Source organism: Microtus ochrogaster, chromosome 8 (genome assembly GCF_000317375.1).
Source record: "Microtus ochrogaster isolate Prairie Vole_2 chromosome 8, MicOch1.0, whole genome shotgun sequence".
Classification (NCBI taxonomy): Eukaryota; Metazoa; Chordata; class Mammalia; order Rodentia; family Cricetidae; genus Microtus; species Microtus ochrogaster.
The window spans coordinates 6,207,317-6,223,554 of record NC_022015.1 but is presented as its reverse complement, the minus strand read 5'-3'; the positions used below and the strand labels follow the sequence as shown (position 1 = coordinate 6,223,554).

Here is a 16,238-nt window from a genome sequence, read left to right as displayed (position 1 = left end):
AGCAAGTTGATGAAATTATACTAGCACAATGACAGGCCCCTTTAAAAGATAAAAAACGCCGGGCGGTGGTGGTGCATGCCTTTAATCCCAGCACTCGGGAGGCAGAGGCTGGCGGATCTCTGTGAGTTCGAGACCAGCCTGGTCTACAAGAGCTAGTTCCAGGACAGGCTCCAAAACCACAGAGAAACCCTGTCTCGAAAAACAAAAAACAAACTAAAAGATAAAAAACTAGGAACTCAGCCGGGCGGTGGTGGCGCACGCCTTTAATCCCAGCACTTGGGAGGCAGAGGCAGGCGGATCTCTGTGAGTTCGAGACCAGCCTGGTCTACAAGAGCTAGTTCCAGGACAGGCTCCAAAACCACAGAGAAACCCTGTCTCGAAAAACAAAAAACAAACAAAAAAAACTAGGAACTCCAGCTCATCCAGCAAACACAGGTGTTGTGTTGAGTTTCACAATGGAGAAAAAACGTTAACATCTCTGTAACTCAATCAGCCTAGAACACAGTAAAGATAATAACACAAATAAAATGAAGAGGAAAAATCCTTCAGGACCAAGTAGCATGTCTCTCAAATTATTGGCAGAATCTTTGGTGAACTCATTGAGTTGAAGTGATGAAGGTTTACCTGAGGAGAGGTACACAGAGCTAATACTTTGGTATCTAAAAGTGGGAATTAAAGATCCAATGAAACAGGTATATGGTGACTATCACACGTCTTTAAGTATTAATGCACTCATTGACATTAGGCTGTTTGCGTAGCTTGGTTCTTGTTAATAATGCGGTAATGGACATGGAAGCACAGGCACAACCACAGCAGACCCATTTCCTTTTGGGTTATCTTTAGATGTTATCCTGCTCACAAGTTTCTAGCTATAAATTTTGAGGTTTCCTAACTAGCTATGGCAATTTTCATCCCTATTATGTAACTATGGGTTCCTTTTCTCCAACAGTGGTAGCATATCATAAAAGTTCTTTAACACAACTTGAGATAGTTTTTGAGAAAGCAGGGCTCTAAATTCATTCCTTTGCATATACATATCCACTTCAAGCAGCATCAGAAATGAAAATACTTAATTCTATTCCTGTCATCTTGGCATCTCTGTTGAAAATAATCTGACTATAAATGTAAAGGTTTATTTCTAAATTCTATTTCCCAAAACTGGACTCTACTTATGTCAATAACATACTCTCTTAATTACCACTACTTTGTAATAAGTTTTAATCACTAAAATTGTACGTTCTCCTTTTTTTCCGTTTTCACAAAACTCCATTCATTTCCCCCCTTTTTAAATGAAAGTTTTCCTGTTTAAGTCTTTAACCTATTTTGAAACTCATTTTTCACAATTCCTATTTTTCTGAATTCTTTGGATTGTTCAGTTTTTAAAATCATACCTCTCTACCACCAACGCTAGTTTTCTCTCTTATATGGATCTGTGAAGTGTTAGTCTGTGTGCAGTCATAACTCTTTTCCTTGTTTCAGTCACATCTAGGAGCCTACACGTTTACATCTATTTACCCACTCTGTACCCTTTTCTGCTATTATTATACATACATTATAAAATGCTATGAAGAACTTGTTGTTACTTATTAATGATTTCCTTATACTTGCCTACTTGGGCTAAAGGGTGCTTTTCATTTATTTATGGAGTTCCATATTTGGATATAAATTATTTTCATCCTATCTAAGAAACTTTGCAGAATTTCAGTGAGGTTTGTAAGCAACAAATTCATTCAGCCTTGGTATATAGGAAAAACTGCTTTCTAGCTTCTTTCCTGAACAGATAAAACACGTTTCTCTAGCTGTACTGATATCACAAACACATTCACATACAGCCATCGTCTGCACATGTGTGTGCTAAAAACAGTGGACAGCAATTTCTGTACAAGTAACTCTCAATAGTTACTGAACTAGATAAAGAGGTCAACATTGGAGATTATTACTATTATTATTATTTACTGTTTCAAAAATTTTTGGCTTCTAGAGTCTCTGTTGAAGTCATTGTGTTAGTGTTTTCCCTTGAAAATAATCTTTTCCTGATTCCTCTGGGGAATTTCCTCTTTCTCTTTGAAATTTAGAAGACTGTTTTATACTGTCCTTTCCTATGTAATGTTATTTACACATATATTTAGAACTTTTATGGTGTTCCCATTTTACACATTTGGTCCTTCTCTGTAATTCGGTTTCAACATCTTTTAATCTTTGTTTTCAGGAGCAGGGCTTTTGCTTTCTGTTGCAAGTCCTCAAGAACTTTTCACTTAAGATAGAGAGCGTTATGCAGCTCTAGATGTTCCACTGAGTCCTGTGCATCCCAAATCTCTGTCTGAAATAGCTATATATTTTGGCTTTTACTTTGAAACAATGATCGTTATTTTTAATATTGTTAAATCCAGTATCATATGTAAATCTCCTGTTTCTGGTGCCTATATCTCTTGATTATCGGTAATATTTTACTGCCTCTTCACATTTATATTTTAACATGCATTAAAGAGTTTTGTTATATAAGAATACTGAAAACTTTTCATTATTACTATACAGTAATTTTTAATGTTTAAGATTTTATTTTGTGTTTGCAGATGTTTTACTTGCATATATGTCTATATACTATTTGTGTACCTCTTGCTCATGGAAGTCAGAAGAGGGCATCAGATGCCCTGGAGTAGAAGTTACAGATGGCTCTGAGTTGTCATGTGGGTACTAGGAATCTAACCCAGGTCTCCAGCAAGAGCAGCTATTGTTTTTAACTGCTAAGCCATTGCTCCATCCCCCACTATCTTGTATTTTTAAAATATCTTTCATCCAGGGAGTTATGAAAAATTTTCTAATCTGGACTATTTTTATTTATTTATGTTATCTATGCATGTATTTCTCTGTATGTGCATATGTGTGCATATGTGATATGTGTGTGTTTATATGTGATATGTTTATGTATGTATTTGAATCCGAATATGTGTGTGTGTGTGCCTGTGCATATGAAGGCCAAAACAACCAACCTCTTGTATTGTTCTTCAGCAACTGCCCAGCCTTTTGATTTTTTCCTTTATACAGGCAGGTTGTGTCACTGATCTGGGGCTAGCCTGGATAGCCAGTGAGCCCCAAAGCTTCTCCTGCCTCTTCAGTGTACAACCACCTGACGACTGAACTAAGTTCCTTACTGAGATATTTCCCCATCCCATTCATCCTTAGTTTAAGAGCTATCCTGTTAGAACAGTGGTTCTCAACCTGTGGGTCATGACTCCTCCCCTGCCCCAACGCTTAGGAGGCAGCATATCAGATATTTATATTACAATTCATAACAATAGCAAAATTACAGTTATGAAGTGGTAACAAAATTTTATGTTTGGGGGTCACCACCATGGAAAACTACACTAAAGGATCACAACATTAGGAAGGTTGAAAATTACTATGTTAGAGTGATTTGGCAGGGGATAATCAGGGATTTTTCTACTCTAGTACTAAATATTTTTACTACAATTTTACAAAATCAATACACTCTCCTGAAAAAAAATCCTTTTTGTCTGGATCTGCAACTTTTTCAGGTCAGTACAATAGTTCCTTATTTTCTATCTGAATGCATATCAAAATTATACAGTACATAGATATCCAAAATGTGCAGAGTGAACTAACAAATGGACCAATATAGTAACCAGCACAAACAGCTTAACCATGTCAACACATTATATGATATTCAAATTAAAATGTGTGAAATGGTAAGAATTTATATTACCGTATGCTTAGAGGATTCTCAGGTATATTTATAAAGAATCATTTGTAAGTCAGCAACGTAATGTAAACCTATAGTTCCAAATACTTGAAAGGCTGTGGTAGAAAGAGCCCTTGACACAAAGGGATCAAAGCCAGTCTGTACAATAGCAACATCTTGCCTCTTCAAAATGCATTTAAAAAAAAAAAAAAAAGATTATTTCTTACCAGCTCTTCTCAGACCCACATGGTGAGTCAGTGACACAGACGAGGACCTTGGCTTTGGAGCTGTCAGGAGACTTGAACTGAAAGGCCCATTCAGGTGGCACCCATGACTAATAAAAGGAAAAAATAAGAATTTTTAGATCATAAAAATTCCTTTTTTCTTTTTTCTCTTGATAAACCTATTAGCCAGTTTGTACTTATACATTCAGACATAAGACTTCTAAAGCTCTTTCTATTAAAAGGGAAAAAGAATAAATGCTTCTGACTTTTCATTTCATAATGTCTCTAATGCAACTCCTAAGTTTTGCCACAGTAGCAAAGAAGCACCCACAAACAGTATAAACTGGCATAGGTGAGTTTCCTCAAAACAGACTATGTAACAGATTAAGCCCAATAGGTGTAGTTTATTGATCATTCCTAAAGTAAGTTACCACCTGGAAGTTTTCTTGAAACAGACTCTGGTCTCATCCCTACATTTTCCAATTTGGTAAGTGTTGGGCAGGTCAAGTAAGGGCAGGAATTATGGTTTTCTAACAAGGTTTTAGATGATGCAGGCTTGATGAGCCAGGGCCCACAATGAGAACCACTGGTCTAAAGTTAAGCTTTCCCTTATTTTCCGTTCCCATATCTTACAGACACTACCATTATCCCAGTCATTTTACAGAACTGAAATATTTACTATAGATTCTAGGGTTTTCACAAAGAAATTAAATATGGATAATAAACTATCCATAGTTAACCACAGTACACTAAGATAATAAGTAAAACCCAATATATAATATATTTTTCAAAGTATCTGAAACACATAAATGCTGCATCTTCCTTCTTTATATATTTACTGGCCTACTTTTTTTATTTTGGCTGACTCCAGATGTGACCTCAATGACAAGGAATGCCACTCCTGTTAGACATTTATTTAGCAGCTATTTTTCTTCATAGTTCTAAGTATGCCTAACTCTTCACAGTAATTAAACAGGCCTCAGGACTACATTCTCTGTCTACTTTCTTTCCATTTTCGTGTTGTAGGCTCAGCTCTCAGTAAGCCTGTCACTAGCTCCTTCCATCCTTCCAGCTCTTTCAAACTCTATTTACTCAACAAAGAGCTAATTTTGAACTCAGAGGTATTTATTCATATTTCTATCACAAAAGGTCCCATATTGTTCATAATTTTAATACTTAAAGATATTTTGAATGTTTATGTAGTATGAGGGCATTTGTGTATACATGTTCATAAGTGTATAAGCACATGTGTGTGTTCACAGGCAGATACACATGTATGTGGATAAGCACGCATGAGAAGGCTTGAGACTGACATAAGGAATCATCGCTGATTGTTCTCAACTTCACTCAGTCTTACAATTAAGCCCAGAGCTTGCAGATAGGGCTAGTCTAGCTAACCAGCATGATCCAGGAACACTTTGTCCTTCTGAGTCGGCCAATCCAGCATTTATATAGGTGCTAGATATCCAAATTCAGGCCCTTACGCGTGTATAGCAAGCAGTTTATTCATTGAGCCATTCCCCAGACCCTAGGATTTCTCTCACTGATTTGTGAGGAGTTCCTTTTGAGCCTGTGTCTTTCTCAGAACCAGCACAATAACTGATAAAAATGTTCAAATGACTTTGGAGGGCAAATAAGTAATAAACTCTTTAGGTTATTAGCAAAATAACGTATCTTGTCTACTCTGAAATTTTGACTGAGTATTTTTCTTCACAGAGTCAACATCATAATCTAACATGAATGTCATACTCCTATAGGGAAATTGTTAAGCAGTCATCTGACTTTAAAGATCAGTGCTAGTGTAACAAACATTTTGATGTAATTGAAAGACTTCAGTACTAATGGGTGGGAATGGCTAGAAAGCAAAAAGTTTCATAAAACAGGAAAAAAAAACAGGTGTTAAGGAAATTCACAAGCTAAACCAATTGCTTTTCTTTAATGAACAAAACTGCTTTCTCAGATGACTGCATTTTTTGATGACTGAGATATCTGGAAATTAAATGGTTATTAGAAACCTTCAGTAAGTCTAAAAAAGTTGTATGCTTATTGTTTTTATGTAGAGAGCTTATATTATTTTCAATGCTCTTTTTTTTTTAATCAGCAACATTTTTGTTGTTTCTTTTCTGTTTTCCAGTCCAAGAGTTAACCCATGTTAAAAGACTGCTCCATGGAGATCCATCTTTTCCAAGTAAGGCTACAGATCTGTCATAAGGTAACAACAGACTTTCAACTTCCAGACTACGAGTTTAAGACTCATTCTATAGGTATCAGTAAGTGATCCCAAGACTTAATGATTAGAAAGCCATATAATCAAAACTTTGCTTAAGGAAGATGGAACAATTGAGGAAGGGCATGAAAATCGTCTATGAGAGGCTAATTCAATAGCCCAAGAGAGCTGTAGCAAAACTATAATAAAGGAGAAGATGAAATAGAGAGCAACATTACACCGATAGATTTATCTCCTATCTGTGGAATGAGGTGGAGGGTACAAAAGTAACACCAAGTATTCTAGGTAAATTAATTTTGTAAGCCAGGAGAAGATAGAATTATTCAAAAAAAAAAATAAAGGCCAAACAATGATAACAGATTTTTAAAAGTGACAGCTGAGGGATGAGAGGTCTGGCTTCAGTTATATCCAGAGAGGCTTACAACTATAATCATGTAAATTCCTAGACAGGGAAGTTATAATCACACATAGAGCTGAATTCAAATTAAAACCCAAAAACCTAGGATGAAAGAGAACTACAACAATATTAGAGTACAAGGTCTTCACTCTAATATTGTTATAGTTCTCTTTCATCCTAGGTTTCCCGCAGGGCAGGGAATCTGGACTGCTTTTCATTCTCCAGAGGGGGGGAATGGAGTGGGGGGAGGGGAGAGGGGGAGGAGAGTAGGGGGAGGGGGCAATGTGTGGGAGGAGGGGGAGGGAAATGGGAAATGGGGAGAAGGCGGAAATTTTTTTCAACAACTAAAAAAATAAAAGTCAAAAAAAAAGAAAAAACAAAAAAACAACAATAACAACAACAAAATAAAAACAATATTAGAGTAAATACAGAGCTATTGGTGGGGGCTACAGACCACCAGACTCTAAATTTCTTTTAAACAACTTGTTTTCCTCTGCTCTGAGCAGCCTGCAGCTGCTCTAAGCAGGAGACTCTGAAGGCAGGGGAGTGGGTTCTGATGAGTCTGCAGGTGAACAATCCCCAGAGCTGGGGCATGGCCAGAGCCCTATATAAGCTGCCCCTGAGCACAATAAAGTGAATGTCCTTAGCATTCTTGTCTCAAGGATGTCCCTGTGGTCCCATCTCTCTGACTCTGTCTGTGTTTGAGTGTCTTAAGATTTTCAGCCTAGTTCCTGTAGCATGGAGAGCGCTGAACAGAACTGGTGTAGTTTTATAAGTAGAGGCCCCCAGTGAGATTGCCCTTGGGAATGGTGAGGGTGGATTAAAGATTGGTATGTGTGTGCGTTTGAGGAAGTCTTTAAAGAGACAGAGTATAGACAGTCAGATTATAAGCCATGAAAGGATGGAATGTGCACAGAGATTTTAAGATTATATATTGTGTTTCATTTTTTTGACTGGAGAGAGACATTAGCTTCTGGGAACTGCTAAGAAAGGTATCTTGACTTTAAAATATGGGTCTAAGGATTTGTTGCTTTGGAAAAGAGGTTCTGTTTTTGTTTCCACAAAAGATGAGAACCTGTAGATTCATTCTAGGCTAATGTTGTTTGATGCACTAAAACCCCTGAAATGTTGCTGTGAATACCCCCAAAGATAGAGCACCCCCAATCAGCAGGAAGTATTTTAGAGAACTACACCCAAATTTCCTAAATGATTGTTTAAGTGGGGCTTGGGAGCCTGTCCGCTATTATGGGCCTGACAAGTGGCATGCAGGCATGCAGGGAGCTCAGGTCCCTTCAGCCATTCCTGAGCTCAAGCTTGCTTTCTAGAGTCCCTGCAAGTAAGCGGTGGCTGGAGCACAGCTTTGTGAGGGAGGCAACCCATTGCTGTGAGTGTTTGCAGAGAGGGCCAGAGGCGGTGCCAGGAGCCATGCCCAGGAGTTTGTGGTGCAAGCAGTGCCCAAGACTTTGCAGCCAGCAGTGGGCTTTTCTGTAAGAGGCAGAGGCAGAAGGTCAGTGTTTATAACTGCCGCTAATCAGCTGATGCTGACTTTGGGATCACCTCCAGTGGCGCTATTGTCACCTCTGCAGCCTCCTCCTTCATTTCTGGAATTGCCATCAGCCAGATAGCTGCAGTGACTATCTGATAGCTGGTACCAGCACTGAATACATAGAATGAGCATGTCTGCTAGGGCATTTTCCAGTTTATTGCCATCATATTTGTGCCACATCCATGCCAATCCAAAACCCTGGTTTAATTATATAAAAAGGGGGATAAGTTCTGGACTGCGGACCAACAGACCCCGAATTTCTTGTAAACAACTTGTTTTCCTCTGCTCTGAGCAGCCTGCAGCTGCTCTAAGCACAAGACTCTGATGGCAGGGGATTCTGATAAACTGGGACCTGGCCAGAGCCCTATATAAGCTGCCCCTGAGCACAATAAAGTGGTCATTCTTGGCATTCTTGTCTCAAGGATGCCCCTTGGCCCTGTCTGTCTGCCTGTCTCAATTTGTGTTTGTGTGTTTTTAAATTTTCAGCCTAGGTCCCATAGCTTAGAGAGCACAGAATGGAACTGGTGTACTTTTACAAGATATTACTAACCCTAAAGATTTCTAGATAAAATTGTCATTGGTAATCACATGACTTTGTTTAAATAAAATTCTCTAATATTTAATTAAAATTCAATTAGTCATACTAGACACAGCCCAGATGATCAATATTCACATGTAGCTAAGGGCCACAATTTAGACAACACAGATATAAAATATTTGTTCTGCATAAATTTATTTTGTATATCATGGATGGGGTGGTTGCTGTTTACATATTCCTGACTGGCTTAGTTAGGGTTTCGTTGCTGCGATTAAATACCACAACCAAATCAACTTGGGGAGGAAAGAGTTTATTTCAGTTTATAACTCTTAGGTCACACACTATCACTCATGGAAGTCAGGGCAGGAACTCAAGGCAACAGGCTGGAGGCAGAGGCTACAAGGTTGCTTAATGGCTTGCTCCTCATGGTTTCTTCAGCCTGCTTTCTTATAGAACCCAGGACCACCAACGAGCCCAGGGATGGCACCACCCACAGTGAGCTGGGCCCTGCCACACTGATCACTAATCAAAAAAAAAATGCTCAATTGGTCTGCCTAAAATGCCTAATGGAAGCATTTTCTCAACTGATGTTCCTCTTCCCAGATAACCCTGGCTTGTGTCAAGTTTATATACTAGCCAACACACTATTTCATTCTAACTATGTGTAAAGTACATTTGGAAATTATTACTGAGAAATTCCGACTTCTGCATACAAGAAAAATAATATTTAATCTAATTTAAGGTGTGCATCTCTTTAAAGGAGACACACACGACACCAATTACTTTTCTGGTCAAGTTTCTAAATCTCTGGTGAAAAATATGAGTTTGTTTGAATAAGTTTACTGAAACCAGAGAAACTACCTACATCGTGAACACTTCTTAACTGAGATTTCTCTAAACTATATTTCTATTTTAAAAATGAATTCAATATGTTACACATTTTAACTGAAAATATATTGATGTAATACAAAGGTGAGGAGTAGAACAAAACCAGTCATTTCTGTTCTTTTTTAAAATTTTATTTTAAAAATTTTTTAAATTTTATTTATTTATATTTTATGGATGAATACTATGCATGCATGCCTGCATGCCAGAAGAGGACATCAGATCCCATTAGAGATGGCTGTAAGCCACCATGTGGGTGCTGGGAATTGAACTCAGATCATCTGGAAGAACAGCCAGTGCTCTTAACCTCTGAACCATCTCTCCAGCCTCCTTGTTCTTGCTTTTTAAACCCAACATATTTCCAAGATTGTGATTCCTTCCTATAGCAAAAAACCTAATCTTCAGTTCACTTTTTATTTCCTATTTCCATTTCCCCACATCATACTTTAATTTAAAACAAAAAACACACAAAAAAATCATGTTTAAGTTCAAGACAAAATTTGTACTGTTTCTCACTCTTCTGTACTATAAATTATTCATAATTCAATTTATTGTTCTAAACATTAAAGTTTGATGAGAAAGGAATTAGTTTGATGAAATATTATAAAATTCAAACTAACAAACAACAAAATAATGTGAATTATGATTATGAGTGTATCTCTCATATGAATCTTAATATAAATTTTAACATATGAATAGCCATGCTCTAATCTTGTCATCTACTGTTTCAAATGTTTAACTGTACACAGCTCAAACAAAGTTTAGCTTGACACCTGCTCAGTAAGATAGTAGCTTAACATGGAATCTCCATTCGTTACAATTCTACTAACCCAGGTAACTGACTGAAAAGTGTCTACCTACACAAGAGATTCCTATCTTTCATGACTTTCAAAGGATAAAGTATTGAATCCTTTGTTACCAGGTAAAATGGTATTTATTAATACTCATAAATTTTCAGTTCCTGTATTTTCCAAGCCATCTTTTAACTGTGATTTCTGATTTAGCAGTGTTTCATTTCAAGCCAGTTCTTAGGAGATTATATAATATGAAGAAGTCTCAGTTTAAGATAGAACAGGTGTGGAACATTCTTGCTGCCTTACACGAGCAACTGTAATAAGTCTGAGGAATATTCTTCTTTTCCAAGTCAGGAACTGTGGAATCACATACCCTGGTACCCTACATAATGGATTGGTGACTGCCTCCATATATTGGAATGCCGCCCAGCATAATAGTAGAAACCTTGCCTCGCATATGGCCGACCTCTAGGTCTGAGCCTCTGCAGAAGAGGCTGGAAGGGTCCAGGAACACAACATGTTAAATTGATTTTAATATTACTAAGCAAATGTTTCTCAACCTGTGTGTCGCAACCCCTCTGTGGATTAGAATGACCTTTTACAAGGGTCGTCTAAGACCATCAGAAAACACAGATATTTAGTTACGATTTATAAGAGTAGAAAAATTACAGTTATGAAGTAGCAATGAAAATAATTTTACAACTGGAGGTGGCCACAACATGAGAAACTGTATTAAAAGTTTCAGATTAGGAAGGCTGAGAACCACTGCCTAAATACAGACATGCTTTTTAAGGTTCCAGCATTCACTGCAGCCAGCTGACCTAACTTTTGAGAGACTGTTGCCTTCTTTTTAAGAATAAGTTTCTTTATTATAACTATTATTGCTAAAGTGGGTTACACAGGCTTAAAAGAAAACAAGGGGTAACCCAAAACGGTCTATTCCCACCATGCATCTGATGTCATGCCCCACATTTAAAAACCCCACATAAAAACAGAAAAAAAGAGTAGGCCTATCCCCCCCCCCCAAATTCCAGCCATCCCTGGAATTCCCTGATCTTTCCTCTCTTTGGAACAATACCTTAAGCAATACTTCCCTCCAATAAAGTTTGCCTATCAAGCTAACCAAAATTCCACAGTGCACTCTCTAGTAACATGCCTGAATTCATCCCTTGAGTAGTATTTCTCTGCCTTATAATTAACTTCCAATCTTTGCTTTATCTCATCTTTCCATTTTTTCTTTGACAGAGACAAGAACTGAAACACCAGCTCGAAGTCTCAGGACAGTAACCATCTTTAAGAATTTCTACCTATGTTGTCCTAAAAATACTGCAACAACTCTTCCTTAATTTTAAAACTATTTCAAGTTTTATTTGTTAAAACAAAGGTTTAAAAGGCTCTCAGAATTTACCTTGGAGCGCCTAGTTCTTGGTGAGGCCTTCTGCCGCTGCTGCGGTCCCACTTTGAGCAGTGCTCATTACCCAGCAATGCAGATGCTCCTGAGCTCCTCCTGAGCTGCGCAGCTGGGAAACTGGTTCTACCACTCAGTCCCTGTCAAACAATTCCAGATGGCTAAGTTAGCATCCTTTAATATGCTATGTATAAGGACACATGAAAATATCAATATAATATGTACAGGTAAAATAAAATTTCACTCTAAAAATCTAACGTTTCACTTCTACTTCCTGCTTCCACTTTCCATATTGTTGCTCTATTTATTTTTTCCTTATTAAAAAAAGCTCCCGAACTCTTATGACTACACCTTTTAACATTTTACTCATCATTTCAAGAGAAAGAAAAACTTAGAGCTTAAAAATGGGTATGGAAGACTAAAACTAAAAATCAACTTTAGAGGACAAAGTTAGGGCCCAGGATGACCACCATTTTTATATTTTCAGAAAAGGTATCCAGATGATCAATAGTTTTTAAGTCCCTATCTTGCTTAATTTTTCAACATTTCTCAACCCTAATGCTAAGAGCTGAGAAAATGAAATTATCAAAAGACCTTAAAAATCCTGTATTTTCCTTACCTAGGTTCTATATAACTAGTGCAATTTGACAGAATTAACTTATTGGAATTTTATCTTTTCTTGGTTAGCTCTAAGCTGTATAAGTAACTGGACTACCATAATCCGTAAAATATTTCTAGTTTTAAAGCTTTATTATTTTAACTATCAGTAAAGACGTCACAATACAGTGACAGATAACAGCATTATGAACAAACATAATATATCAAGTTAATATATCCTGTATGTATCAGCGTCTAACATAAATCTGATTTTTTAAGTAAAACAAAAAAGTAATTCCATATCTAATTATCAGTGAGTAAAGGGAGGCAAAGTTTTAAATCTGTAAAAATCATTAAGTAATAATAATATGTTATTATAATGGTCATTTGTTCTTGGTTCAACAAGTGTAATTCCTGGACTCTATAAAAGAAAAGAAATTAATGACATGATTTGCTAGTCACATAAGCCTAGAACTAAGTTCCTTGATGTTTTCTACTTACGAAAATGATACCAAATAGTTCTTAACATATAAATTGTAACTTCTAAGTACAACAGTGCTATTTAAAATAAAGACTGCTAAAGGCAAAACATTTGCCCAGCATATATAAGAACCTCTGCACTGGTAAGAAATTAATGGAAAATGAGCATAGAATTACTTTATTTTGTAAATCTATGTAAAGTCACAGGCAGCGTGATAGAATATATAAAAAAAGCCGATCTTTGGAAAGGAAATTGTGTATTATAAAACAATTAGAGGAATGTTTTAATGAAAACAAATCATTAAATGAGATAAATAGGCTGCACAATTACTGTATTTTAACCTTGTGAAATTTTCGATCTCCTTTCTCAACTGGATCTTCTATTTCAGAGCAAGGATAAAATCCAGGAAATGGTGTGAGAGGATTAATCTTTGGCCTACAGGAGCCTGAGAAAGCACCCATCAAGCTACTGATACTCCGCAGAGAAGAAATGACTTGTGGGGGAAGGCTTGGGTCAATCAGAAGATCTGACACCATATTGCGAGCTTCATTTAGCACTGAAAGATCAACTCCATTTCCACTTCCAGAATTCTAGAAAACAAAAAGGGAAATTATGTATTTGATACAAATAAAGTTTAACATTAAAAAAGCACTCTGATTTAAACTAAGGTATATCTCATAATACTTAAATAATATAATCCTATTAACTACAAAATTTTAATCACGTGGACTTGGCATAAATAATATAACAAAATAATAAAATTCTAATTGGGGTGTGTGTGTGTAACAGATACTGTAAGCATTAGCCTTTTCTTTTTTGGTATTTTATTTATAATCTGGTTTATTTTCTTTAGCCTATTTCATGTTAATGACATTCATTACTTTATAACCAGCACACAACTAAATATGTGTTTACTTTGAAGTCTGCAACCCTGCTACTTCAATAATTTATAGATGACTTCTTTTCCTTCATGGCAAAACTTATAAGCATGGAAAGCCATTCTTTCATAACCTTACTTAACAAGTGTCTAGCATCATGAGAGATCTGTGCTGCAAAAGGTTCCCAGGTTTGAAGTATAGAGTTTAAACCTAACTGTGACCTTAAACAATTTAGTTAACATCTGAATGTTTTGGTTTCTTTAACTTATAAAAGAAGATAACATCTACCTCCTAAGCTTATGTGAAAATAAATCTGATTAATACATGTAGAACATATAAAACAAGGATAATGCACATACTTAAAAGAGTATCAGTATTATTATGAAAAATGTGGATAAAAGTACAGAAAAAATGGTATGAGGATTCAAAAGAACAAGTAGTAACAATTAAAACAAAATGTATGAATGGCATAGTTGGAGCTAAAATCTAAAACTTTGGTAGAATTCTATTTACAATTGTTGAGAACATCATATCCCAAGTTATTTGTCAATGGAGGATCATGGAGACTTTGAAAATCACACAAAAAAAGACAAATGCATAGAAAGAGAAAAGAGAACAAAGGTGATTGGAACTAATGCAATTTTAGAGGCTAGTCAATGTTCACTTAGAAGGCAAATATCTGTCAGGAACCGACAGCAGTATAGAAATAAGTATTCAGTGCAGAGTCTAGCAAACACAAAGTGCAGAAGCAGAAGTCAGCCTGGTCTGTCTGAGGCAGAACATGGACTCCAGGACAACTTGAAGAAAATTAATGATAGAGGAGGGAGTTGGTGAGTCAGAAGCAAAAACACAAAAAGAAACTTTACTAAGGTGTGTGAATTCTTTTAAGTCTAAGACAAAGTCTTGCTCTTAAATTCTAGGTGAGAAGAGATGTAGTGAGCAATGCAGAAACATGATTCAACTTAGAAATAAGTTGAATATTCAAATAATTTATGGTAAATTTTAACGTTGAACATGAGTCCATTTCTTGTCTTATATTCAGTAAAATTCTTGAGTTTGTACAGAAAGCTAACAATTGTTTCTTAATCTTTATGTTATTGAAGTAGAGACAGAAAAAGACAGAAAGAGAGGGGGAGAAGGAAGCGAGGAGAACCTGCAACTGGGGCACTAGACGTGACTGCACTTGGCCCTTAAATACTAAATGACTTAGTCTCTGATCATTCTTATACTATGATTTCAGAGATGCTTAATAATTACTGTTATTAAAATTAACATAACATGAGCTTCCATTTTTATTTAATTCTACTATGTAGCAAATGGTATTTCAAACAGTTCTCTAAGGAAACCAGTATTACTCTCAAACTACTTTCAATAAGGGAGACTAGTTGGTATCAGACCAACCGTGGCCTAAAACTAGGAAAACTGAATTAAATACTATAGCATATATGCAAGGCAACACACAACAGTCAAGAATTCAGGGCATGAAAGGTCAAGGACTCAGAGCTGAGAGAAAAGATAGACATGAACTCAGAGGAAATAGAAAAAGTGCCTTCTCTTCTAGTCTTTTTGCACAGCAGAAGCAAGATGAGGAAAGAAACATCATCCTTTAGAAAGCAGCTCAATAAGAAGCACACATTTGCCACCACTGTGGCTCTAATGGCCTACCACCTTCAGAAGTAGACCTGTGGCAAATGTAGCTATCCCGCTAAGTGCAAGAGAAAGTATAGCTGGAGTTATACCTTGCCAAGCCTAAGAGACAAAACACTACAGGAACTGGGGGGGATGAGGCACCTAAAAATTGTCTATTGCAGATTCAGATATGAATTCTGTGAAGAAACACCTAAACCCAAGAGAGCAGCTGTTGCAGCATCCAGTTCATCTTGAGAATTTCAATCAGTCATAGAGTAAATGTTCTGGTTTCAAAAAATAAGTGAGAGAAAGAAGGAAAGAAATAAAGGAACTCAAAAGTCTAGATGGCTCGTATGACTTGCTTGCTGCTCTTCCAGAGGGCCTGGGTTTAGTTACCAAGAACAGGCCATGGAGCACCTGTGCAGACAAACACTTGTAACTCTAGAGCTCCTGTAACTCTAGTCTGTGGCTTCTGAGAACACGAACACATACACACACACACACACACACACACACACACACAATATTTTTTGATCTGTGCTATTCTTTTTCCCTCAAGGATTTTGTCAATGATTCACAATTGGCACAAGACAGAGAGGATGGGAGGCAGAACACTCACAGGAAATAGAAAGGGCCTTTCCCCAATACATCAGGTGTCAGGGGAAACAAATTCAGATTTCAAGCAAGGTTTAAAGAACATTAAGATTAGGACTTAAAAAGTCAGGCAAGATCCTAACAGAAAAACAAACAAACAAACAAACAAAACACAAGCTTAAATTAACAACTGCTTTGTTAGGCAGTGGTAGTACATACTTTTAATTCCAGCACTCAGGAGGCAGAGGCAGAGGCAGAGACCAGCGCGGTCTACAAAGTGAGTTCCAGGACTGCCAGGGTTGTTACACAACGAAACTTGGTTGGTTACTTGGTAGGGAGG

At 36.9% G+C, this 16,238-nt stretch overlaps 1 protein-coding gene and 1 pseudogene across 1 annotated transcript in view; one reads left to right on the top strand and one right to left on the bottom strand.

The window, feature by feature from the left end:
- Positions 1-16,238, bottom strand: part of Pde3b (phosphodiesterase 3B) — a 125,537-nt gene that overhangs the window by 28,421 nt on the left and 80,878 nt on the right. Inside the window, exons 4-6 of the mRNA XM_026781406.1 lie at positions 13,139-13,387; positions 11,720-11,859; positions 3,928-4,034 (exon numbers count right to left, since the gene is read on the bottom strand). Coding sequence (XP_026637207.1) covers positions 3,928-4,034; positions 11,720-11,859; positions 13,139-13,387 — 496 coding nt within the window. The remainder of the gene's footprint in view (positions 1-3,927; positions 4,035-11,719; positions 11,860-13,138; positions 13,388-16,238) is intronic.
- LOC113456539 lies at positions 15,260-15,559 on the top strand (annotated as a pseudogene).